Source organism: Ranitomeya imitator, chromosome 6 (assembly GCF_032444005.1).
Source record: "Ranitomeya imitator isolate aRanImi1 chromosome 6, aRanImi1.pri, whole genome shotgun sequence".
NCBI lineage: Eukaryota > Metazoa > Chordata > Amphibia > Anura > Dendrobatidae > Ranitomeya > Ranitomeya imitator.
Genome location: NC_091287.1, coordinates 239,348,827 through 239,375,757, shown reverse-complemented (window position 1 = coordinate 239,375,757; position 26,931 = coordinate 239,348,827). Strand labels below are relative to the sequence as shown.

The 26,931-nt window shown below is 42.9% G+C and overlaps 1 protein-coding gene across 1 annotated transcript in view; it reads right to left on the bottom strand.

Moving 5' to 3' along the window:
- ADAMTS16 (ADAM metallopeptidase with thrombospondin type 1 motif 16) overlaps positions 1-26,931 on the bottom strand; it is a 325,150-nt gene that overhangs the window by 285,507 nt on the left and 12,712 nt on the right. Inside the window, exon 3 of the mRNA XM_069730514.1 lies at positions 21,022-21,338. Within this exon, the coding sequence (XP_069586615.1) occupies positions 21,022-21,338 (317 nt within the window). The remainder of the gene's footprint in view (positions 1-21,021; positions 21,339-26,931) is intronic.

The window sequence follows — 26,931 nt, the reverse complement described above, 5'->3', positions numbered from 1 at the left end:
GAATTGAAATGATGCAGAAAATAAAACAGTGCAAATACAGACTGAACATTACTGATCATTTACACAAGACTTCAGGATTGCCATTGCATTACCTTGCATAAGTATTCCATTGCGTTTTTGGACCATTTACGCACATAAAAACGCATCAAAAATGCATCAAAAACGCATCATGTGCACATAGCCTTCAGGTAGTGTGTAATGTGGAAAAGTACATTGTGCATGAATACTTTTTCAAGGTATTATAGTTGAGTACAGGCTTGTGCTTGTCCAACAGTTATTCCTCCCAACCCCCCATGTAAACACCATATCAAGTAAGCATGTGTTTCCAATTGTTAGAGGGGAATAAGCTGCTACAACATAAAAAAATGGGCATATTAAAAGCCAATATGCCCGATTCTGCTTTTTGTTGATTGATGCTGTCATATGAGAGTTAGGATGTCTCCATACACATTAGATGTTGAGCTAGTCCTGCATAATTTCCAAGGTTCAGATGACATTTATCTAGTATGTGATCACAACAGCTTTCAGGTGGGTATGGTCCGAATCCTGCCTGAAAGTCTTTTGCGCTTCTTTTACCTGCTTCAGCTTTCCAAAGACCTGAAGCAATTAAGGTACTGACCTGACCATTTAGGTGGTTCGCTACATTATATAAAAAAGTTATAAAAACACTGCTGGCTAAAACAATGTCAAAATGTGGGTAAAAAGTCTGAGAAGACGTGCAAAAAAAGACATATCAGGAGAAAAGATGGTGGGGTTTCCTGATGGATCCTCCTTTTGCAAGGTTTGACAGAAAGTCTAAAATACATCAAGTGCACATTCATTTCATTCTTTAGGTTGGCTAATGGTAAGGTCCCTTCCAGTGACCCGATATGAGGGACCTGGCAGAATTTTAGAGCTACAAGGGCAGTCTATAGATTGAAGGGAAAAGGTCTCCAGAAGTCTTTTTTTTTACAATGAAAGCCTATGAAACCTTATTGACACTCCATAGATTTACTCACTGTGTGAGTAAGAGAGTCCAAAGAGCGGTGACGTCACGGAGAAGAAGATAATTGCACTGTATCCCATAGAAGGCTGTGGTAAGTGAGTATATAAATATGCTCACATTATACTAAATGCACATACACAGTTTTTATTAAATTAATTTAACTCTCAAACCTGTTAATGGGGTCTGGGAAACTCCACGCTGTCTTCATATCTGTTGCGCATGCTTCATAGCATTAGGCTGGTTCTTTGTGAAAATTTATATGAAGCATAATCCTTGAAGTGTGTGGTGTTATAACTTTGTGCTATATAGTTCCTGAAATCTAATAATGGGGTTTATGAAACCCCAATAATTGGTTATAGGTAAGGTAATTTGAAACATTTTTTGGTGGTCAAGCAAATTATTTTACAGATGCGGATTTTACAGGGATATTGTCTTGAATAATTTTTGTGTAATGCAATATTACTAAAGGTAGTGTAGATAATTTAATTCTTTTTCTTTGTGTAATATTTATAAAATGCTACCATTATCAGTTATTCAATTTTCTAATAAGATCATAATATTTGTTTTGTATTTTTGTAAAAACATCTTAAAATGTGTAATATTCAAAGAAGTATGAATGTTAGGCAATACATTAAGCCTAATAAAACAATTCTAAGCTACACTGGAGATTAATGTCATGCAGCTGCAATGGAGGTACAGTAGGTACAGGCTCCAATACATGGCAGTAGAGTGGAAGTAGTACTGCAAATAAAGAGAGCTGGCCATCCAGTGCAGCAGTGAGGCTACCATGAGAGGCAGCAGAATAGTCAAACAAGCCGGGTCAGATCCTAGACTGTAGCGCAGTACCAAAAGAATAAGCAAACTCATAGTCAGAGACAAGTCAGAGGATCAGTAACGGTCTGGAGCGGATAAGCCAGAAGACAAAAGACAGAAGGAGGCCAGGATACAAGTCAAGTCAAAACCAAGGAGTCAGCACCCTAAAGGAAAACAAAGAGTCAAGACAGGAATAGGGGAAAACAAAGACACGAGTTCAGACAGCAAATGCAGCAGGACAAATCAGAGCAAATCGGAGTCAGCTACAGCAGCCCTAGGAAAAAACTATAACTGACTTCGCCTGCAGGAAGCAGTGGCGATAAATAGCCAACCTAAACCCAGACTAAGACTGAGAAAGGTTAACTCTTGACATGACCAGACCGAGAAAACAGGACTCAAAACCCAGTCTGGATCATGACAATTAATACTTGCATGATGTGGCGATACAGATAACAGTCTTTGGGGTGTATACCATACCCCATAAACAGGTCTATGTAACCAACATGTGATTGACAGAGTCCAGGGTTTAATAGGTTTTTCTAGTATAACAACTACTAATAGCATATTTCCAAAATTACATGACTAGGACAGTAGTATCTAAATGAACATACTTTGGCAGACTGACAACACATAACGTTAAAATGTCACTAGGAATTTCTATGAACCCCACAATGTTCACACAACACAAATACATTGGTATATTAGATGTGACAAAAGAATTGTTTAGGTGCTAAGAAAGGTGTTCATCCAAATAGATCTGTACATCAATCCAATATGAGCAAAGATGTTATTTGAGGATAATGAACAGATAATTCACTACGAGTCATGTGTGCTTAATAAGGAATAATGACATCAAGTGTCTAAGTAACTTTTAGGTTTGGTTCAAATTTTCCTTTACAACACTTATTTCACTGTCTAGGGCTAGAATAACAAGTGAAAGCAGGAAATGAATAGTTAAATTGCTTTTACAGCCCAGATATTCTCAAATTAAAATGCATTTGGCAACTAGAGAACAGAGATGTTCCATTCCTCAGCAGGTAGCTGGGCTATAACTTCAACAGCTGCTTTTACAAAATACACTTAAAATATTAAAATATGTCATGGAGAAAAATAAGAATTCTGTCATGAGGGTGTAACAAAGGAGCGAAAATATTCAGTATATTGCATCATATTCCAGCAATGCAAAGTGGTATTCTACATATCAACATGAAAATACGCTCCAAACTAGAAAGATACATAATCATAGATATATGGTATAGTTTGCATAATGCTGTCACTAATACATGTGATACTGGGTACATACACTGCTTATTTGTAAAATATAAACATGTATCTTTTAGCCCCAACATTACCTAGCACTGGTCCTGGTGTAGAACTGAATGCCACAAGTAAAGGGTGCTGGTCCAGATAGACAGAGGTCTGACTTCTGGGGACTGACTTCTGAGATCAGCACCAATCCCAAGAATCAGGGCTCTACTTGTGAATGGAGGCATTTATCCTAAGTCATATAGCACGACTCGTTAAAGGGTTGATTGTGACTTGTAGGATCGCTACTTCCCACAGGTGGCGCTATAGAGTTTAAGTCCTCTTTTTCTCAGAAGAGGCAATTTGCATAAAAAAAAAGTGTCTTTCACATAGAAAACCTAATTAAGCAGTTTGTGTGGCATTCTATCATGCTGTAATTATTGGAATTTTCTTGCCAGTCATTACTAGCTCCTCAAACCTTCTGAAAAGTAGGTTAAGTTAAGGGCTTATGTCCAAGAAGTGATGCACATTTTTTACGCTGTTGCACACCAGCTGAAAGACATTCCTAATTTATGTATATTACTCCAGTGCCCCAATTATCAAGATTGGAGTGCAAAAATATAGTCTTGAAAAATTGAGTTTACAATGAATTCAACCTTTATTTTTATTCTGTGTGTGGGGGTTATTTTACAGTGTTTTAGCAGTGCTTTTTTTAAATCAAGAACCAATAGGTTTCCATATAGGCTTGGAAAGCATGCATAAAAAGGCTTAGAAGTGATACATAACATACATTAACAGCATAAAAACACTTAGCAATGCAAGAAAGACTAAATTTTGTGTTTCAGTTTTAATTTTCCTTCATTTTCTTTGTTAACCTAAGGATAATGTCTAGAAACTAGTGCAAGAAGAGACCAAAAACAAAAATTGCTCTTTAGATTATGTGAAATTGTTAGCGCCAAGAGTATGGTAAGTACACAAATCTAGGGTATATATTCTCCTATATTTGTATACTTGCCATACTCTTGGTATGTATATACAGTGGGGGAAATAAGTATTTGATCCCTTGCTGATTTTGTAAGTTTGAGCACTGACAAAGACATGAACAGTCTATAATTTTAAGGGTAGATTAATTTGAACATTGAGAGAGAGAATATCCAAAATAAAATCCAGAAACATCACATTGTATAAATTATCTAAACTTATTTGCATTTTGCAATGAGAAATAAGTATTTGATCCCTCTGACAAACAAAACTTAAAACTTGGTGGCAAAACCCTTGTTGGCAAACACAGCAGTCAGACATTTCTTGTAGTTGATGATGAGGTTTGCACACATGTCAGGAGGAATTTTGGTCCACTCCTCTTTGCAGATCATCTCTAAATCATTAAGATTTTTGAGTCTGTTGCTTGGCAACTCTGAGCTTCAATTCCCTTCATAAGATTTCTTTGGGATTAAGGTCTGGAGACTGGCTAGGCCACTCCATGAACTTAATGTGCCTCTTTTTGAGCCACTCCTTTGTTGCCTTGGCTGTATGTTTTGGGTCATTGTCTTGCTGGAAGACCCAGTCACGACCCATTTTTAATGTCCTGGCGGAGGGAAGGAGGTTGTCACTCAGGATTTTATGGTTCATGGCTCCATCCATTCTCCCACTGATGTGGTTAAATAGTCCTGTGCCCTTAGCAGAGAAACACCAGCAAAACATAATGTTTCCACCTCCCTGCTTGACAGTGGGGACGGTGTTCTTTGGGTCATAGGCAGCATTTCTTTTCCTCCAAACACGGCGAGTTGAGTCAATGCCAAAGACCCCAATTTTCGTCTCATCTGACCAGAGCACCTTCTGTGAGCATCACTTACAGAATCATCCAGGTGTTCTTTAGCAAACTTCAGATGGGACTGCACATGTGCCTTCTTGAGCAGGGGGACCTTGCGGGCACTGCAGGATTTTAAACCTGTACGGCATAATGTGTTACCAATGGTTTTCTTGGTGACTGTGGTCCCAGCTGCCTTGAGATCATTAATAAGTTCCCCCTGTGTAGTTTTAGGCTGATCTCTCACCTTTCTCATGATCAAGGATGCCCCTCGAGGTTAAATTTTGCATGGTGCCCCAGATCGATGTCGATTGACAGCCATTTTGAATTTCTTCCACCAACAATTGTCTCCTTCTCACCCAGCATTTTACTTATGGTTTTGTAGCCTATTCCAACTTTATGCAGGTCTCTGATCTTGTCCCTGACATCTTTATAATCCTCTTTGGTCTTGCCCATGTTATAGAGGTTAGAGTCTGACTGATTAATTGAGTCTGTGGACAGGAATCTTTTATAAAGGTGACTACCTAAGACAGGTAAGGAGTTGATTAGGAGCGTCTAACTGGTCTGTAGGAGCCAGAACTCTTAATGGTTGGTAGGGGATACTTATTTCTCACTGAAAAATGCAAATAAATGTATATACCGTATTTTTCGCTTTGTAAGATGCTCCGGATTATAAGTAGCACCCCAAATTTTGAGGAGAAAAATAGGAAAAAACTTTTTTTAATAAATTGGTGGGGCGTCTTATAATCCATGCGTCTTATTACTTACCAGGGGTTGTGGCTGTGGTGGATCAGGGTCCCAGGGTCGTTGCTGGAGGCAGAAGTGGAGCATTGCTGCAGGCTGGGATGAGGGGGTCTGCAGGGGGTTCCTGTGCTGCAGGCTGGGATGAGGGGTCTGCAGGGGGGCTTCTGTGCTGCAGGGCTGTCTCCGATGCTGCAGGGGGCTCTGGCAACATTTTGTGAAAGGCCAGAGCCCCTGGCAGTTCGGCCATGCGTTCCTGTATGACTGACTCCGGGAAAATGGCCGCCGGAATCTCGAGAGATGAGATCTCAGCGCTGAAATCTCATCTCCCGAGATTCCGGCGGCCATTTTCCCGGAGACAGTCATACTGGAACTAACTCCGGGAAAATGGCCGCCGGAATCTCGAGAGATGAGATCTTAGCGCTGAAATCTCATCTCCCGAGATTCCAGCGGCCATTTTCCCAGAATTAGTCATACTGGAACGCATGGACGAACTGCCGGGGGGCTATGGTCTTTCACAAAATGTCACCAGAGCCCCCCACAGCAGCGGAGCCTCCAGCATCACCCGGGGCAGCAGCGGACAACCCCGGCAGCGGCGGCGGACGACAGCGGAGGCGGGCGGTAGCGGCGGCGGACACCCCATCCCAGCCTGTAATGGTAAGCGGTATATCCGCTTTGTTAGACGCACCCACATTTCCCCCCAAGATTTGGGGGAAATAAAGTGCGTCTTACAAAGCGGAAAATACGGTAATTTATACAATGTGATTTTCTGGATTTAATTTTTGATATTCTATCTCTCAATGTTAACATTAACCTATTCTAAAAAAAATTATAGACTGTTCATGTCTTTGTCAGTGGGCAAACTTACATAATCAGCAAGGGATCAAATACTTATTTCTCCCACTGTACACACACATACACATATATACACACACACACACAAGATAAACATCAATATACAAAAAAAAGAAAAATGTAAACAATTTTAGATCAAAAGGTCTTGTCAGGTGGATATTGGACACTAGGAAAATGTACATGGTAATGATTTAAGAGGATTAGATGTCTCTATGGCTATAGGAATTATGTGGGTGGTCCTTTAGATTAAAGTCCAGCATTATTTTTGCATTTTTTTTTTACTTTTAAGCTCTAGGCAACAACATATAATGTCAGCAGTGATTTCCATTTTATTGCAGTCAAAAAACTGCTTGATCATTAAGGTAATTTATAAAAATAGAATAAATCTGCTATTTCTAAGAATATATTTTGAAGCCCATCAATGCTAATAACACTAACAATACCACAGCTCTGCAATTCAAACATTTGTTAACAACTTTAGACACTCTTTGAAGTTAATATGGCTAGTGTAATGTGGTTCACTTATTAAGGTCATAACATAATTATCTACAGAATGTTAACCAAGAATGTTCATCCACTTAAGTGGTCGAGGTCAGATTTGAAACCCTTTGTAGAAAATGTAATGGGTATTTTTAGAATTTTTATTAGGGTAATTACTTGCCAGGCTATCGGCAGAATAGTATAAACGAGTCCTTTTTGTAACACAATGTAGATAAGTTAATGGACAGGAAAAGCACATTTTCTATGCTCATTTGAGAAGACAAAATACTGGCTTGAACAGCAAAAGAGAAATGTGATTCCTGAACACAATGACACTGCAGAATAAAATAGTCATTGTTCATTCATGGGCTGCCTACAAGAAATTCACAAAAAACAGTGATTAACACAGATCAATGCAAAGAATTCTTAACATATATTGTAATTGAAAAGGCACATGCCATGGTACAGCTCCTGTCCATATACCGTAATTTTGCCACAGTAAATTTCAACATTTTAATAGTGAACTCATGCTCGCCTTGGGTATTCATAGATCAAATATCTTACTCATTTAAAATTATACTCCTAAGAGGCCAAAAAGCTATACAGTATGGTTTGGCCGAGTCCTCAAATCGAGTAGCTATTTTAACTACTTATACATAACATTATAAAAAAATTCAAAGTAAATTTAACTCTGTAACACAGAACTAGATCTGTATGTTCAAAAAACACATAAAACAGTTATAAAGATGGCAAAATAATTTTGTAATGGAATGCGCACATAATGTTTTTTTTTACATTCAACTATGAGGCAACTGCTAGGGGTTTCTGTTGGGAAACGGATAAAAAAAAGCCAAGCATCTTCCAGGTATTTTTGCGATTTTTGGTTGACTTGTATTGTTAGGGTATAGAATGTCTTCCGTTTGGATGATGACTAATGTATCTGCTCGCTTTTAGACTCTTAACATCTTTTGAACCCTGAAGCAGTTAAAAGATGTTCAAAAGCCTTCAATGCTCAAAAGTGCATTCTTTCGAGCATATTATGAGCACTTTCAGGGAAGTTATATTACAGAATCGCCTGAAAAAGCGGTTGATTCACAAAATTCTGGCTGCGCCTTATATCCAAAACACAGACTTTCTGATTGATTATTGCCTCCAATATATGGCTTGTTGATGATTACAAACTTTTATTAATGTGAAACTGTTTTTAGGGCACTACATGATTGACCCCTTCTCAATTATAATATTCCCCCAAATAAAGCAAAAACTACCTATAATTACTTTTGGTGCTGGCACCGTTAAAGCAATATCAGCAGCGGGTCTCCCGGTGATTGTTTAAAGGGTACCTGTCACCCTGGTTTTTTTTCGACATGAGATAAAAATATGGTTCAATAGGGCCTGAGCTCTGCTTTACATCAGTACCTTTCATATCCCCCAATTCCCCATCTTTGCTAAGAAAATACCTTAGTAATCTCTCTGTTTTTGTATGTCAATCCCCCCAATTCGGTCCGATGGGCAGGGCTTAATTGCCATCTCCTTGGCGTGTTTGACATAACTAGATCTGTGAATAGCACAGATCCCGCTCATTTTCTGCGTGTGTACATTGAATTTGCCTCTAGCGCCTGCGCAGTATGCTTTGACTAACTGTGGGCAAAGCATGAAATCATTATTGCGCATGCGCCGGCTTTTGACCCAGCACAACGCACTTTGCATAGAAGGACTACCAGCAGAGGCGTAGCTAGAGCTTTTGCCGCCCGGGGCTGTTCCCGAGTTTGGCGCCCCCCCCCCCCCCCCCGGCTCAATACACACAAAAGTTACCAAAAATGGTTTTCCTGTTTTGTAGAACTTAAACTGGGCCTAATGGTGTCACCCCCACATGCCACACCTGTGACTTAATACCACCACACCATGACCAGGCCACATAGTGGCCGAATAATACTACATACAAGGGACAAATACCACAACACCATTTCCAGACCACATATTACCACCACATAGTGACTGAATACTACAATACTGATCAGTAATAAAAAAAAAACCACAATACTATCACCATAAGTGCCAGTATTCACAGGAGATCTGTACTTAGTATGCAGTATCTGTGTAGAGGTAATACAGAGATCACTGGTGACATTATACACAGGACCTCTATATAGTATACAGTGTATAGTGTCAGTGTATAGGTAACACTGACTCACCAGTGACGTCTCTAGGTGAAGTCCTTCATCTTTCATCCAGCACAGACCGCCATCATTCCTTCCAGCCAGGACTCGTTTCTGCAGGAAATAACACAGTTATCTTGAGCTCCGCTTGCAGAACACATTACTTAATTTTTCACAACTTCTACATTACATCACATGAAGAAAAAAAGGTGATATAGTGTCACTCTGCACAGTAACAGGACCGCCCCCCCATTTAAAACAGTATACTCAAAAAATAAAATAAATACATCACTGCAGTAATAATATCCCTTAATTATCCCCTATGGTAACACTATTCCCCACCCTGGCCCCGTTTATCTCATTCCTGGCTCCAGCCATATGTTCTCGCATCCTGCCCTCATGAGTATCCATTCTACCCCATATGATCTCCCCATCCTGCCCCACCAGCCTCCATCGTATCCATCCTGCCCCATGATCCAATCCTGCCCCGTGTCTCCAATCATGCCCCGTGTCTACATTCTGCCCATGCCTCAAGTCCTGCCCCCAGTGTGTCCAGCATATTACCCCCATGTTGTCCAGCAATCTGCCACAGTGTGTCCAGCATATTACCCCCATGTTGTCCAGCAATCTGCCCCAGTGTGTCCAGCATATTACCCCCAGTGTGTCCAGCAATCTGCCCCAGTGTGTCCAGCAATCTGCCCCAGTGTCCAGCCTTTCCCCAGTGTGTCCAGCAGTCTGCCCCAGTGTGTCCAGCATATTACCCCCAGTGTCCAGCATTGCCCCAGTATGTCCAGCATATTACCCCCAGTGTGTCCAGCAATCTGCCCCAGTGTCCAGCATTGCCCCAGTGTGTCCAGAAGTCTGCCCCAGGGTCTCCAGCATTGCCTCAATGTGTCCAGAAATCTGCCCCAGGGTCTCCAGTATTGCCCCAGTGTGTCCAGCAATCTGCCCCATGGTCTCCAGTATTGCCCCAGTATTCTGCCCCAGGGTCTCCAGCATTGCCTCAATGTGTCCTGAAATCTGCCCCATGGTCTCCAGTATTCAGTGTGTCCAGCATTCTGCCCCATGGTTTCCAGTATTGCCCCAGTGTGTCCAGCATTCTGCCCCATGGTCTCCAGTATTGCCCCAGTGTGTCCAGCAATCTGCCCCATGGTCTCCTGTATTGCCCCAGTGTGTCCAGCATTCTGCCCCATGGTCTCCAGCATTGCCCTGGTGTGTCCAGCAATCTGCCCCATGGTCTCCTGTATTGCCCCAGTATGTCCAGAAGTCTGCCCCAGGGTCTCCAGCATTGCCTCAATGTGTCCTGAAATCTGCCCCATGGTCTCCAGTATTCAGTGTGTCCAGCAATCTGCCCCATAGTCTCCTGTATTGCCCCAGTGTGTCCAGCATTCTGCCCCATGGTCTCCAGTATTGCCCCAGTGTGTCCAGCATTCTGCCCCATGGTCTCCAGTATTGCCCCAGTGTGTCCAGCATTCTGCCCCATGGTCTCCAGTATTGCCCCAGTGTGTCCAGCAATCTTCCCCATGGTCTCCAGTATTGCCCCAGTATGTCCAGAAGTCTGCCCCAGGGTCTCCAGCATTTCCTCAATGTGTCCTGAAATCTGCCCCATGGTCTCCAGTATTGCCCCAGTGTGTCCAGCATTCTGCTCCATGGTCTCCAGTATTGCCCCAGTGTGTCCAGCATTCTGCCCCATGGTCTCCAGTATTGCCCCAGTGTGTCCAGCAATCTGCCCCATGGTCTCCAGTATTGCCCCAGTATGTCCAGAAGTCTGCCCCAGGGTCTCCAGTATTGCCTCAATGTGTCCTGAAATCTGCCCCATGGTCTCCAGTATTCAGTGTGTCCAGCATTCTGCCCCATGGTCTCCACTATTGCCCCAGTGTGTCCAGCATTCTGCCCCATGGTCTCCAGTATTGCCCCAGTGTGTCCAGCAATCTGCCCCATGGTCTCCAGTATTGCCCCAGTGTGTCCAGCATTCTGCCCCATGGTCTCCTGTATTGCCCCAGTGTGTCCAGCATTCTGCCCCATGGTCTCCAGTATTGCCCCAATGTGTCCAGCATTCTGCCCCATGGTCTCCAGTATTGCCCCAGTGTGTCCAGCAATCTGCCCCATGGTCTCCAGTATTGCCCCAGTGTGTCCAGCATTCTGCCCCATGGTCTCCAGTATTGCCCCAGTGTGTCCAGCATTCTGCCCCAGGGTCTCCAGTATTGCCCCAGTGTGTCCAGCAATCTGCCCCATGGTCTCCAGTATTGCCCCAGTGTGTCCAGCAATCTGCCCCATGCTCTCCAGTATTGCCCCAGTGTGTCCAGCAATCTGCCCCATGGTCTCCAGTATTGCCCCAGTGTCTCCAGCATTCTGCCCCATGGTCTCCAGTATTGCCCCAGTGTGTCCAGCATTCTGCCCCATGGTCTCCAGTATTGCCCCAATGTGTCCAGCATTTTGCCCCATGGTCTCCAGTATTGCCCCAGTGTGTCCAGCAATCTGCCCCATGGTCTCCAGTATTGCCCCAGTGTGTCCAGCATTCTGCCCCATGGTCTCCTGTATTGCCCCAGTGTGTCCAGCATTCTGCCCCATGGTCTCCAGTATTGCCCCAATGTGTCCAGCATTTTGCCCCATGGTCTCCAGTATTGCCCCAGTGTGTCCAGCAATCTGCCCCATGGTCTCCAGTATTGCCCCAGTGTGTCCAGCATTCTGCCCCATGGTCTCCTGTATTGCCCCAATGTGTCCAGCATTCTGCCCCATGGTCTCCAGTATTGCCCCAGTGTGTCCAGCAATCTGCCCCATGGTCTCCAGTATTGCCCCAGTGTGTCCAGCATTCTGCCCCATGGTCTCCAGTATTGCCCCAGTGTGTCCAGCATTCTGCCCCATGGTCTCCAGTATTGCCCCAGTGTGTCCAGCATTCTGCCCCATGGTCTCCAGTATTGCCCCAGTGTGTCCAGCAATCTGCCCCATGGTCTCCAGTATTGCCCCAGTGTGTCCAGCAATCTGCCCCATGCTCTCCAGTATTGCCCCAGTGTGTCCAGCATTGCCCCCAGACAGTCAGACAAAAAGAAAAAAAAAAAGTAAAATCCTCACCTCTCCCGTTCCTAGCGCAGGTCCGGTGCGTTGCAGCCAGTCAGCGTCTCTCTGGCTCTGCGACGCTCAGGACAGAGAGGCAGAGCGGCGCGCACAGTAGTGACGTCATCGCGCCCTCTGCTCTAAGACGTCGCAGAGTCAGAGGACGCTGAAGCCGCAGGAACCAGGAGAGGTGAGTATTAGAGCGGGGGGCGGGGGGCGGGGGGAGCTGGTCGTGGTGGCGGACGGCGCCGCCCGAAGATTTAAAGGGGCGTCTTTTTTTTTTTTTTCTTCTCCTGCAGCGCCGGCCGCCCCCCGCATTGTGCCGCCCGGGGCGGACCGCCCCCCCCCGCACCCCCTTCCTACGCCACTGACTACCAGGGCACAAAAAGTTAAGGAAAATGCTGGCGCATGCGCAATAATGAGTTGAATGCTTTGTCCACTGTTAAACAAAACATACTGAGACGCCACTTGAATGCGCAATTGCAGAAAACAACGCCAATGCAGGAAAGAAGATTCGTAGAGCAAGGCAGGAGGTGGGGAGAAATGGCGATTACGCCCTGCCCATCTGACCGGGGTGATTGACATGAAAATGGAGAGATTGGTAAAATGGAGAGAGGTATTTTCTCAGCAAAGGTGGGGAATCGGGGGATATGAAAGGTACTGATGTAAAGCAGAGCTCAGGCCCCACTGAACCATATTTTTTTCTCATATCGAAAAAACGGGTGACAGGTTCCCTTTAATGTTGTTATGTTATGTGAACCCCTGCAGCCAGTCAGTGGCCACTAATGGGTTGTTTCACCCTCACCTCCTTTGGACACAACTGACATCTGGAGGAAGTCAGTGCAGCAGCAGTTTGTTTACTCTGGATGTCTGTTTTGTAAGAAAAAATATCCAGCTTCACCGAATCCGTGAAAAAAATGTTCTTTATTCACAAACTTAAACATGGAGGATACAGATTCTACACTCCTGGACACAGCAGGTCTGTGCTCCCGAAACTCAGCTTATGCATCACGGGTGAGCTGGTTTATATTCCTTCTCTTCAAAATGTCTGTTTTGTCCAAAAGAAGAGAGTGGCAGCTAATCATTATGCATGACCCCAGCAGCCAATGTCATGCAAGTCCCTGTTGATCCAGCACCAGAAATGAATATAAGCTGTTCTACGTTATGTGGGGGACTATTATAATTGAGAAAGGGTTGTTAGAGTACTCGAAATCACCTCTAATAATGATTTCTAATATTCATGAAACTATCATAACATTTTACCTTGGCAGCATACAACCCTTGGCTTATCTTTCTTGGCTTTCACTATTCATAAAACTCTACCAAAGTCGACAGAAGTGAAAGGTGGAGGTTCACAGCCACATGGAGCAGACTACCTCGGCTGTGAGGCATTTTCCCAGCTACATCTCCCTCTAGTGCCGTGTCCTTTCCTGCACAACTGTCTCAGGTTAATACCCAGATTCTCTCACTCCACCTGCAATCAATATTAGTGAGTTTGGACAAAATGAGTCCAATGTGCATAAGAGGGCTTAGTTCTTGCAAGTCTTTTCAATAATTAGAACTCTCAATCTTAGTTGTTAATAAATGTCACATGGTTCCATCATCCTAATTGTTCTGGGAATTTAGATCAATGAAGAGGAGTCCTTGTTTCAATTTTCCAGCACAACTGTCACAATTCCCTCACTCACTGTGTCCTGGATGCAGTGAGTAATAGCTTGGCTGCCCTATAGAATCAGTGTAATGCTGAGCTGCTCAGCTGTCCAATCTAAGGGTACCGTCACACTATAACATTTCGATCGCTATGACGGTACGATTCGTGACGTTCCAGCGATATCGTTACGATATCGCTGTGTCTGACACGCAGCAGCGATCAGGGATCCTGCTGAGAATCGTACGTCGTAGCAGATCGTTTGGAACTTTGTTTCATCGCTGGATCTCCCGCTGTCATCGCTAGATCGGTGTGTGTGACACCGATCTAGCGATCTAGCGATGCGATCCAGCGATGCGTTCGCTTGTAACCAGGGTAAACATCGGGTAACTAAGCGCAGGACCGCGCTTAGTTACCCGATGTTTACCCTGGTTACAAGCGTTAAACTAAAAAAAAACAAACAGCACATACTTACATTCTGGTGTCCGTCAGGTCCCTTGCCGTCTCTGCTTCCCGCACTGTGACTGCCGGCCGTAAAGTGAAAGCAGAGCACAGCGGCTGTGCTTTCACTTTCACTTTACGGCCGGCAGTCACTGAGTGCGGGAACCAGACTGCAAGGGACCTGACGGACACCAGAATGTAAGTATGTGCTGTTTGTTTTTTTTTAGTTTAACGCTTGTAACCAGGGTAAACATCGGGTAACTAAGCGCGGTCCTGCGCTTAGTTACCCGATGTTTACCCTGGTTACCCAGGGACCTCGGCATCGTTGGTCGCTGGAGAGCTGTCTGTGTGACAGCTCCCCAGCGACCACACTACGATTTACCTACGATCACGGCCAGGTCATATCGCTGGTCGTGATCGTTGGTAAATCGTATAGTGTGACGGTACCCTAAGGTAGGGGAGTGCTGAGCCATCAGTATTGGGAGTGACCGTCAGGGTTGTGATGAGTTTCTTCCTTGAGTCTCTCATTCTGGGTGATTAACTGGCCATTTAGCTGGATGTCAGTGTCTGCTTATTGCCAGTAGTAGCTTTAGCTCAGTGGTGTGTGTGCCTTGTTTTCCACGCTGCTAATGCCAGCGTCTCTTCATGTTCCCTTTCCCTCCTCTGCAGGAACACCGACACTCACTGGTGGTGTCTTAATTTCCTGCTACCTTCTGGTCCTGTGCATGTTGGTTAGGTCTCCCAGCAGCACATTCTCTGATACTTAAAGGAGCAGGACATGCCCTCTGAATTTGCCTTCAGAAAATAGCTGGCAGACATCTAGTATTTAGGTGTCTGTACAATGCTCTCTTTAGTGTTAGTTTGAGTTTTTCCCTGCTAGTTATCAGGTCCCTGAACCTATTCTGTTACATCCTGAAACTGTTGTAGAACCTGATTGGTATGATCCTGAAGATGCTGCGGTGATACTTGAACCTGAAGCTGCTGTGGTGGGACCTGAGCATGAAGCTGCTCTGGTAGTACTTGAAGTGGCTGCGAAAGTAACTGAGTCTGAAACCACATCGGCAGTACCCAACTCTGAAATCGCACTGGCAGTACCCCAACTAATACCAGTGTCCTTCCTGTCAAGTGTTCCAGGATCTGCACTGCCAGAACCTGTGTCCGAATCCTCTGCTGCCCATGACTTCAAGTCCATGTCTGTAATAATGACCCACAGGTTCAGATGCTGCAGTACGGGGGTTTGCCTTTGGAGTGGTACCTGACACTCACCTGCAGCTTAAGCCTAACTCCACCATCATGAGCTCTAGCAAAAACTATGTGTCTTCTTAGCCACACCCCTCCAAAGATATGTCTGGACTGTGGTACAGTGGGTCCACGATCCTTGTGTGTGACATTTTCTAGATCTCCAGTGCTCTGTTTCTGATCTTTTGCTTTCTGACCTTGGAGTTTGCCTTTGATCATCTGTCTGCCTAGCCCCTTTGTTTTGTCTTATCTTCCTGGAATTCTGATTTCGGACTGACCCGACTATTCCATTGTCATACCCCTCTGTTTATGACGAACTCTCTTAGGGTACCGTCACACAGTGGCACTTTTGTCGCTACGATGGTACGATTCGTGACGTTCCAGCGATATCCATACGATATCGCTGTGTCTTACACGCAGCAGCGATCAGGGACCCTGCTGAGAAACGTACGTCGTAGCAGATCGTTTGGAACATTCTTTCGTCGCCGGATCTCCCACTGTCATCGCTAGATCGGTGTGTGTGACACCGATCTAGCGATGCGTTCGCTTGTAACCAGGGTAAACATCGGGTTACTAAGCGCAGGGCCGCGCTTAGTAACCCGATGTTTACCCTGGTTACCAGCGTAAATGTAAAAAAAAAACCAGTACATACTTACATTCCGGTGTCCGTCAGGTCCCTTGCCGTCTGCTTCCCGCACTCACTGACTGCCGGCCGTAAAGTGAAAGCAGAGCACAGCGGTGACGTCACCGCTGTGCTGTGCTTTCACTTTACGGCTGGCAGTCAGTGAGTGTGGGAAACAGACGGCAAGGGACAGACACTGGAATGTAAGTATGTACTGTTTGTTTTTTTTTACGCTGGTAACCAGGGTAAACATGGGGTTACCGATCCTGCGCTTAGTAACCCGATGTTTACCCTGGTTACCCGGGGACCTCGGCATCGTTGGTCGCTGGAGAGCTGTCTGTGTGACAGCTCTCCAGCGACCACACTACGACTTACCAACGATCACGGCCAGGTCGTATCGCTGGTCGTGATCGTTGGTAAATCGTATAGTGTGACGGTACCCTTAGTATCTGACCCCAGACCTCTTGACCACCCGGGCTCACGGTTTGTCTGTGAGTAGTGACTCAGCATCACATTTGTGATTCAGTGTCACATTACCTTAAGAATTGTTATACAGCTCTCACAAAAATTAAGAGACAACTGCGCAAAAATTAAAAGACCACAGCACAGTTTTCTAAAAATCACCATCTCTACATGTCTAACAGCCATTCCATTCCAGTGTCAGTTGAATTCCATTGAAAGTACACCTCATTCTACTTAATGTGCTTCTGATTAGGTGATTAAGATGCATGCCAAGACGCACGAAAGCTGTGATTAAAAATTATGGTTATTCCACCAAATATAAACAATAACTTTATTTCAAATACCAAAAAACGAAATGGGATTAAAAACTAGCACAACGCCCAAAATCCCTGTAATCAGGGAATGGGTAAAAATAAAAATCTGGCCTATTGGTTAAAGAGCAAGCGGGTGGGAGCGGGATAGAAAACCCTATACGTCCCTGATTACTCCCTGCCTGTCAGCGGAGGTTGGCACCCTCTTGAATGCAATATGGCGCCCCCGCTCGTCGACGGCTAACCCTAAAAGCCCTACAAGTCCCTAAAATGATGTGGGGATGCCAATGCTAATAGTACTATTACATACCTAATATCTAGCACCCAAACACACCAAATAGCATATACCACCACAAAACCAGACAGTAAATCACCAACAAACTCTAAGTTAGGAAAGCCCAATCTGACCGTACCAAGCCCTACAGATATATGAATATCTAACTCTCCTACTATATGGCTATTATACCCTCACAAAAAACCTAACTGGTAGTACCTGCCTGCCAGCGGAGGTTGGCACCCTCTTGAGCGCAAAGTGGCGCCCCCGCTCCTCGGCGGCTGTCCCTACTGACCCTTAAATGATCCCTATCAAACAGAGATCCTACAGATAAATTGGTGTCTAGGGAACTACACTGGTGTGCCTTACCAGACTACCCCTAATACTCGGTCAGACAATAATCAACCACCAAATGACACAAGCACACACTAGTCTAAGACAGAGATAGGTGCTGTGCCTGGTTGTAGGCATGGGCATGTAACCAGGCACAGCACCTATCTCTGATGTGTCCTTAGCACACGGATTCTAACTTACCCATACGCCTCCTGAGGAACCATATCATGGGGGGGAAACGCGTAGAGGCGAGACCGGAGCACAGATAAGTGTATCTGGTTTTTTAACTGTTTGTTTTCGGTATTTCACTATTTGCACATTTATAATTGGGGCACCGTTTTAATGTTTATATATTAGTTGGACTGTGCCCTAGACAATACTATATTGCTCTCTATCATCCGAGTTAGTGTTGTGGCTATAAACATCCAGTATCTATATACAACTTTACCTGGGGGGGGTCATTGTTATTCTGACTTCGTAGCTGTTAATATTTGGCAAATACTCTGGTGTGCTTCAAAAATTATACTGTCTTAGACTACTGTGTGCTTGTGTCATTTGGTGGTTGATTATTGTCTGACCGAGTATTAGGGGTAGTCTGGTAAGGCACACCAGTGTAGTTCCCTAGACACCAATTTATCTGTAGGATCTCCGTTTGATAGGGATCATTTAAGGGTCAGTAGGGACAGCCGCCGAGGAGCGGGGGCGCCACTTTGCGCTCAAGAGGGTGCCAACCTCCGCTGGCAGGCAGGTACTACCGGTTAGGTTTTTTGTGAGGGTATAATAGCCATATAGTAGGAGAGTTAGATATTCATATATCTGTAGGGCTTGGTACGGTCAGATTGGGCTTTCCTAACTTAGAGTTTGTTGGTGATTTACTGTCTGGTTTTGTGGTGGTATATGCTATTTGGTGTGTTTGGGTGCTAGATATTAGGTATGTAATAGTACTATTAGCATTGGCATCCCCACATCATTTTAGGGACTTGTAGGGCTTTTAGGGTTAGCCGTCGACGAGCAGGGGCGCCATATTGCGTTCAAGAGGGTGCCAACCTCCGCTGACAGGCAGGGAGTAATCAGGGACGTATAGGGTTTTCTATCCCGCTACCACCCGCTTGCCCTTTAACCAATAGGCCAGATTTTTATTTTTACCCATTCCCTGATTACAGGGATTTTGGGCGTTGTGCTAGTTTTTAATCCCATTTCGTTTTTTGGTATTTGAAATAAAGTTATTGTTTATATTAGGTTTTGGAATTCTTCTTTGATTAATACTAATTTGGTTATCTGATACTATACTTTTCTTATTCCACCAAATATTGATTTCTAAACTCTTCCTGAATTAAAATATGAGTATTGTTGTTTCTAAATGAATGAGAACTTGTTTTCTTTGCATTATTTGAGGTCTGAAAGCACTGTTTCTTTTTTATTATTTTGAAGATTTTTCATTTGCTGCAAAAAAATGCGAAATTTTTAGCTTTGAATGTTGGAGACATGTTGTGAGTAGTTTAATGAATAAAACAACAGTATACAATGTACATTTTACGCAAAAATATACCTATAAAGAGAAAAATCTGAGAAACAGAAAATTTTAAAGTGGTCTCTTAATTTTTGCCAGAGGTGTATTAGATAAAGTCAAGTTCTTCCAGATGTTTTATTAGATTGAGCGAATTCCGAATACATATTAGAGGCATCCTAATACTTGTTAAATCAGTAAATGGCATAAATATATGCATGGCATAATCATAAATGGTGTAAACTATTTGTGTTCTTGATGTTTCAAATAGATTTCATACACTGCCTAGAGCAGGGATCTCAAAGTTGTGATTTTCCAGCTGTTACCGCCAGCTGCTCAGATTTATAGTATATCGAATATCTTTTTGGAAGCTGTTTTCCTGTTGACTTAACATGATTGTACCCACAGGTTATGCATCGTAATGCATACTGTACATCTAGTGCATGTATACTTGTGATCCTCTTAAAAAACAGATAAAGGGAAAACAAATATTTTGCCCAGTGTGCCAAATCACAGAATATATTGTTAAATTTACTATGAACTAGAACTAGATTCGATAAGTTCTTACAACTAAACCCTTGCTCACCGTCTTCCTCTAACACCATCTTTCTCCAGCGTAGCTTGTGAGACACTGACACAATCAAGTTTCTTCTCTCCCACACACTGCAAAGATTATGGCAGCATGCATGAGTGGCCACATCTTTACTTCATCCGCTCCTTACCTAGATGATGGCACGATCACAGACATGGCCACACAGTGCACCATTAATAGTTAACAAACCCTAGCGCTGCGTGACACTCTTCTACTCCCTAGCATGGAAAATATATATGAGCATTCACATTTGAGATCAGAGAGTTAAAGGTTTGAGGGCCACATGTGGCCTCAGGGGAACAGGTTCTCAAAAATAGAAAATTGTAAGAGCAAAGACATAAAGGGCAAATCTTTTTACTGTATGTGTTTGGGGTCCAGAGGGAGATCTTTTAAATCTCTTACAGTAGCTCTGAGTTTTGTTAGAAGTTACCCTATTAACCCCTTAGTGACGGAGCCAAATTTTTAAAATCTGTCCAGTGTCACTTTATGCGGTAATAACTCTGGAACGCTTCAACAAATCCCAGTGATTTTGAGATATTTTTCGTGACACATTACACTTTATGATAATGGTAAATTTAGGTCAATATGTTTTGTGTTTATTTATAAAAAATATCAGAAATTTGAGAAAAATGTTAAAAAATTAGCAATTTTCACACTTTGAATGATTATCCCTTTAATCCAGATAGTCATACCACAGCAAAACATTAATAAATAACATTTCCCTCATGTCGGCTTTACATCAGCACAATATGTAAAATGTTCTTTTATTTTGTTAGCATTTTAGGAGTTTTAAAAATGTAGCTGTAGTTTTTCATTTTTTTCAAGGAAATTTACAAAATTTACTTTCTTAGGGACGTATCCATGTTTGAAGTGCCTTTAGGGGTCCTATATATTGGAAACCCCCCAAAAGTGAGACCATTTTAAAAACAGCACCCCCTGACATATTGAAAACTGCTGTGAGGTAGTGTATTAACCCATCAGATGCTTTTCAGGAATTAATGCAAAGTGGTATGACAGAAATGAAAATATGCATTTTTACCACCTAAATGCAGCTAACTTCAGAACAGGTTAAAACAGCCATCAGACTCTAAGGCCGCTATTTTTTCGTGAATTGCCATCGCAAAAATCAGGACAACACAATCATGATCTGAGGGCATCAATTTGGATAAAGAGGAAGCCCCCACGCTCTGCTAACCATTTATAATGATGTAGTTACTATTGACAGCAGCATTTAAGGGGTTAAGCAGATTTGGACGGTGTAAACACTGATCGTGGCTGATACAGCAAGCTGTCAGCTATAGTGGACAGCCAACAGCTGCTGGACTGTCACCTGTATGGGGAGGCTATGCTCTTATATCTCAGGTCAGTTAAAAGACGTATTGGCTGTCATTAAGGGTTAATGCTCATATAACCTACCAGCAACAATGAAGAATAAGATGTTTTTCCCACTTACCAGGCCATTGCAAGTTGAAAGTGCTACTGCTGAGTGCTTATGGGACCGCAGAGTTCCTTGATAAAAACAGAAGTCGTGGGATGAGTATACTTCAGTAGTCTTGGTCCTTCCATCGCTAAATGTTTGTACTGTAAATCCCGGAGCCATTAAATCATTCACATAGTTTAATTCCATATGCAGATCATTTCCAAATCCATGTATCTTGAGATGCACAGCGCCAGTATCTGCTGATCTCTTACGTCTATGACTGTGGCTGATGTCATGTGTGATGTAATTCCCATCTTTGTCCACTTCATATGCCTCAACAATATCATATTCTGTGAGTAACAAAAGGTACAAGAATAGGTGAACACAAGTTATCAAACATTGACATGTGTGGTCCAGGATATATCATTATGAGAGATGGGTAAACTTAACCAATTTATCTGGCTTCCTGTAGGAATTGCATCTCCATGTTATGTCACAGTATTAAACAGGAGACTTTAACAAATATGCACTCAAGTACAAAGTGTTAGATTTTTTCTTATTAAATAGTTTCAAAATAAAACTGGTAAGTATACAGTACAGACCACAGTACAGACCAAAAGTTTGGACACACCTTCTCATTTAAAGATTTTTCTGTATTTTCATGACTATGAAAATTGTACATTCACACTGAGGGCATCAAAACTATGAATTAACACATGTGGAATTATATACTTAACAAAAAAGTGTGAAACAACTGAAATTATGTCTTTTATCCTAGGTTCTTCAAAGTAGCCACCTTTAGCTTTGATGACTGCTTTGCACACTCTTGGCATTCTCTTGATGAGCTTCAAGAGGTAGTCACCGGGAATGGTTTTCACTTCACAGGTGTGCCCTGTCAGGTTTAATAAGTGTGATTTCTTGTCTTATAAATGTGTTGGGACCATCAGTTGTGTTGTGCAGAAGTCTGGTGGATACACAGCTGATAGTCCTACTGAGTAGACTGTTAGAATTTGTATTATGGCAAGAAAAAAGCAGCTAAGTAAAGAAAAACGAGTGGCCATCATTACTTTAAGAAATGAAAGTTGGTCAGTCTGAAAATTTGGGAAAAGTTTTAAAGTGTCCCCAAGTGCAGTGGCAAAAACCATCAAGCACTACAAAGAACCTGGCTCACATGAGGACCGCCCCAGGAAAGGAAGACCAAGAGTCACTTCTGCTTCTGAGGATAAGTTTATCCGAGTCACCAGCCTCAGAAATCGCAGGTTAACAGCAGCTCAGATTAGAGACCAGGTCAATGCCACACAGAGTTCTAGCAGCAGACACATCTCTACAATAACTGTTAAGAGGAGACTTTGTGCAGCAGGCCTTCATGCTAAAATAGCTGCTAGGAAACCACTGCTAAGAATAGGCAACAAGCAGAAGAGACTTGTTTGGGCTAAAGAACACAAGGAATGGATATTAGACCAGTGGAAATCTGTGCTTTGGTCTGATGAGTCCAAATTTGAGATCTTTGGTTCCAACTACCATGTCTTTGTGCGACCCAGAAAAGGTGAACAGATGGACTCTACATGCCTGGTTCCCACCGTGAAGCATGGAGGAGGTGTGATGGTGTGGGGGTGCTTTACTGGTAACACTTTTGGGGATTTATTCAAAATTGAAGACATACTGAACCAGAACAGCTACTACAGCATCTTGCAGCGGCATGCTATTCCATCTGGCTTGTGTTTAGTTGGACCATCATTTATTTTCAACAGGACAATGACTTAAAACACACCTCCAGGCTGTGTAAGGGCTATTTGACCAAGAAGGAGAGTGATGGGGTGCTACGCCAGATGACCTGGCCTCCACAGTCACCAGACCTGAACCCAAACGAGATGGTTTGGGGTGAGCTGGACCGCAGAGTAAAGGCAAAAGGGCCAACAAGTGCTAAGCATCTCTGGAAACTCCTTCAAGATTGTTGGAAGACCATTCCCGGAGAGTACCTCTTGAAGCTCATCAAGAGAATGCCAAGAGTGTGCAAAGCAGTCATCAAAGCAAAAGGTGGCTACTTTGAAGAACCTAGAATATAAGACATAATTTCAGTTGTTTCACACTTTTTTGTTAAGCATATAATTCCACATGTGTTAATTTATAGTTTTGATGCCTTCAGTGTGAATGTACAATTTACATAGTCATGAAAATAAAGAAAATCTTTAAATGAGGTGTGTTCAAACTTTTGGTCTGTACTGTATATCCTATCTGTTCAACAGAAAAGTACACAGCCTTCAGAAAGTACGATTTTAATCAATATCTCACTTAGTACAACAATTTTTTATGTTAAAGTGGATGAGTCTGCCATTAAAGGGGGCTGCATAAAGTAGGTCTGTCCATAAAGACTAGGGCAAGATCTAGCGAGAAAATTGGCAAAAAAACATTTTCATATTTTTTTGAGGCTTTTAGCTTACTTTTGTCAACTCTGACAATTTTTTGAAAAGTAGATGGAGCTTAGCAGGAGTGTTGTGAACTAGCCTGAACTGACACATTCATTGAAATGTACACTTCAGCATTTGACGAGTACATTTCTATCTCTGCAGTATGGTAGCAGAAAGATGCACCAAATTAATGGATCATTATTTTCTTCTGTGTTCACGCCCTCACCGCCCCACTGCTTCCCAGTATCATGGTTACCAACAGTGATGCACTGCTGAAGATGAACAGTTCAGCAGGATTTCCTTAGTATTGCACAGGTTATGAAATGCTTGCCTGTGCAGGTGATGCAATTATCACCTGTGCAATACTAAGGAAATCCTGAAAACATGACCTGTTGATGGCTTTTGAGGACCGGAGTTGGGGAACACTGCTCTAAAGCAAAGAGCCACTAAGCAAATATCAAAAGACTGACCGTCACTTCAAATTAGGTGTGAACAGGTGCAAGCTAAGAGACACTTCCATATGTAACTAATAAGTTAAGGGTACACTAACGCCATAGTATGCAAACAGGGAATACATGAAATTGAAATTGCATTGCAGCTCTAAAAAAATAAAAATAAATAGTCAAATAAAGATACTTTGCATATAAATTGGTCAATTCATGTGTGCCCAACAACTGTTGACAAGGCAACCTTCTTTGTTGGCAACATAACCTTATAGACAACCTCTCTTGGACTGAAAGGCTGCAATTATGTGTAGGTAGGATCGAGCGGTGATTAAAACCACCATAGGCCGAGTGGTGGAATGCTGTCAGAAAGCCTGTGTACACAAATATCAAAGACTGACCATCACTAACTTATTTTCTAGTAACAAATAACAAAAGAGGTAACTGCTCCTGGTATGCACCTATTCACACTAGTTTGTGTTATGAAAGGCAATTCAGTACCACAATGGACATAGCGGTCAGAGCACATACAGTGATCTGACAATAACCCAAAATCATAGAACGAGCTCTGAGACGTGGGAACTCTGCAGACCGCAATCCCTAATCCTCTCCAAACAACACTAGAGGCAGCCGTGGATTGCGCCTAACTCTGCCTATGCAACTCGGCACAGCCTCAGAAACTAACTAGCCTGAAGATAGAAAATAAGCCTACCTTGCCTCAGAGAAATACCCCAAAGGAAAAGGCAGCCCCCCACATATAATGACTGTGAATTAAGATGAAAAGACAAACGTAGAGATGAAATAGATTCAGCAAAGTGAGGCCCGACTTTCTTAACAGATCGAGGATAGAAAAGGTAACTTTGCGGTCTACACAAAACCCTAAAGAAAACCACGCAAAGGGGGCAAAAAGACCCTCCGTACCGAACTAACGGCACGGAGGTACACCCTTTGCGTCCCAGAGCTTCCAGCAACAAAATAGACAAGCTGGACAGAAAAAATAGCAAACAAATAGCAAAGAAGAACTTAGCTATGCAGAGCAGCAGGCCACAGGAATGATCCAGGAAAAAGCAAGTCCAACACTGGAACATTGACAGGAAGCCAGGATCAAAGCATTAGGTGGAGTTAAGTAGAGAAGCACCTAACGACCTCACCAGATCACCTGAGGGAGGAAACTCAGAAGCCGCAGTACCACTTCCCTCCACCAACAGAAGCTCACAGAGAGAATCAGCCGAAGTACCACTTGTGACCACAGGAGGGAGCTCTGCCACAGAATTCACAACAAGTTTGGATGTGACTGTCAGTCTTTTATTTTTTGTATGTTAGCTTACTGACCAAGCACTTCGCCCTTCAACATGTGGTGATTTTAATTACAGAAGACTTTACTGAGAGAGGTGTCCACATTCACCCAGGAATTCAGACATCAGCCTAAGAGAGGTATTCACATTGATATGTATGGACCCATCAGTTATTTGAGACCACTTTAACGTTGGTTGATGGACAGGCATGATTTGGACAAATTATGTGCAAAGCGTCTTATTTTTTCCTAATATTCAGAAGCCGTATTGCTATTCATATTTCATATTGACACGCATTAGCACAATAGAGTGCAACTTTTTTTGTATAACTTATTTTCTAGAGCAGCAATGCCAATTTCATATATTCCATGTTTGTATACTAAAACACTTCAGAGTGCAGCTTTAATTTGTTAGAGCAAGTAAGCGGCGTGTGCTCCGGGCCTAGGTAACCAATCACGTTGATACTGCAGGGTGCCAAGGAAATGAGCTGTTGAGAACAGAGGATTTGTAATAAGTAAATTGCAATATTGATTTGTTTTACAAGCACTTTGCAATTTTAACCATTTAAGGTTTTGACACAAACCTGTAAAAAGTGCACATGTGACCTTATGAAACAAGTGGAATAGCAGGGCTGAAGTTGTCAGGGTTAGTAAGGCTTATTTTATTATTTTTAGATAATGCAAGCCTACATCAGAAACACAACACCTGGAAACCTGTAAGTTTCATGAAGAAGAATACATCCCACTTCTGATCCCTCTGCTATTTTATGTTTATTCGAATCAATAATGCTGTAGATGTTGAATGGAGATAATTAGCAAATTACTGTAACTGTTCTTCATGTAGATTTATTGCAATACATAAAGTTCCTAGAAACTAATTGCCATCTATTTTAAAAGAATTTGTCATTTTTGGCTACTAAGATAACACCTTCTCAATCTGAATTTTTGCTTCCATTAAGATAAAAAACACATACTCACCACCTCCCTTGCAAGCGCCTTTCCAGAGATGGCGGCACTCGCTCTCCCGAGACTCACATTAGGATGTTACGTCAGATGAACCTTGTGCCCAATCAGCGCCGGCTTTACAGTCCCAGCCTTTGAACAAATAAGTAATCAATTGGAAGTGTGGCTGCCTCCTCACTTCCTCTTGATTACTCGCTTGTCTGAAAATGGGGACAGTGAAGCCATCGATGCGTGGGTGCAGGGTTCATGTGTTTAACCTCACTTAACCTCTGGGAAAGTGCCGACACCGCTGGAAAAGAGCATAGGAGCTTTTATTCTAACGGGGCCAACGGTCAGATTGCGAATGAGTTGCCCTCTAAGGCTGGTTTCACATTTGCGTTTAAAAATGCAGCGTTTTAAATGGAAACTCATTTGGTGAAAAAACGCGTTTAAACGCTGCGTTTTTTGGGCGCATGCGTTTTTGCATGTTAGTAAGGCTTATTTTATTATTTTTAGATAATGCAAGCCTACATCAGAAACACAACACCTGGAAACCTGTAAGTTTCATGAAGAAGAATACATCCCACTTCTGATCCCTCTGCTATTTTATGTTTATTCGAATCAATCATGCTGTAGATATTGAATGGAGATAATTAGCAAACGCGGCGTTTTGACGCGTTTACATGCATTTTTTCCTGTGTTTGCATTTTTGAAACGCATGATAAGAAGTGTGTGATAGCTGCCAATCATCAAAATCAACTAGAAAACCCACTATAAACAGAAATACCTAGGGTTAGGGTTAGGGTTAGGGTTAGGATCCCTAGTAACCCTAGGGATCCTAACCCTAACCCTAAAC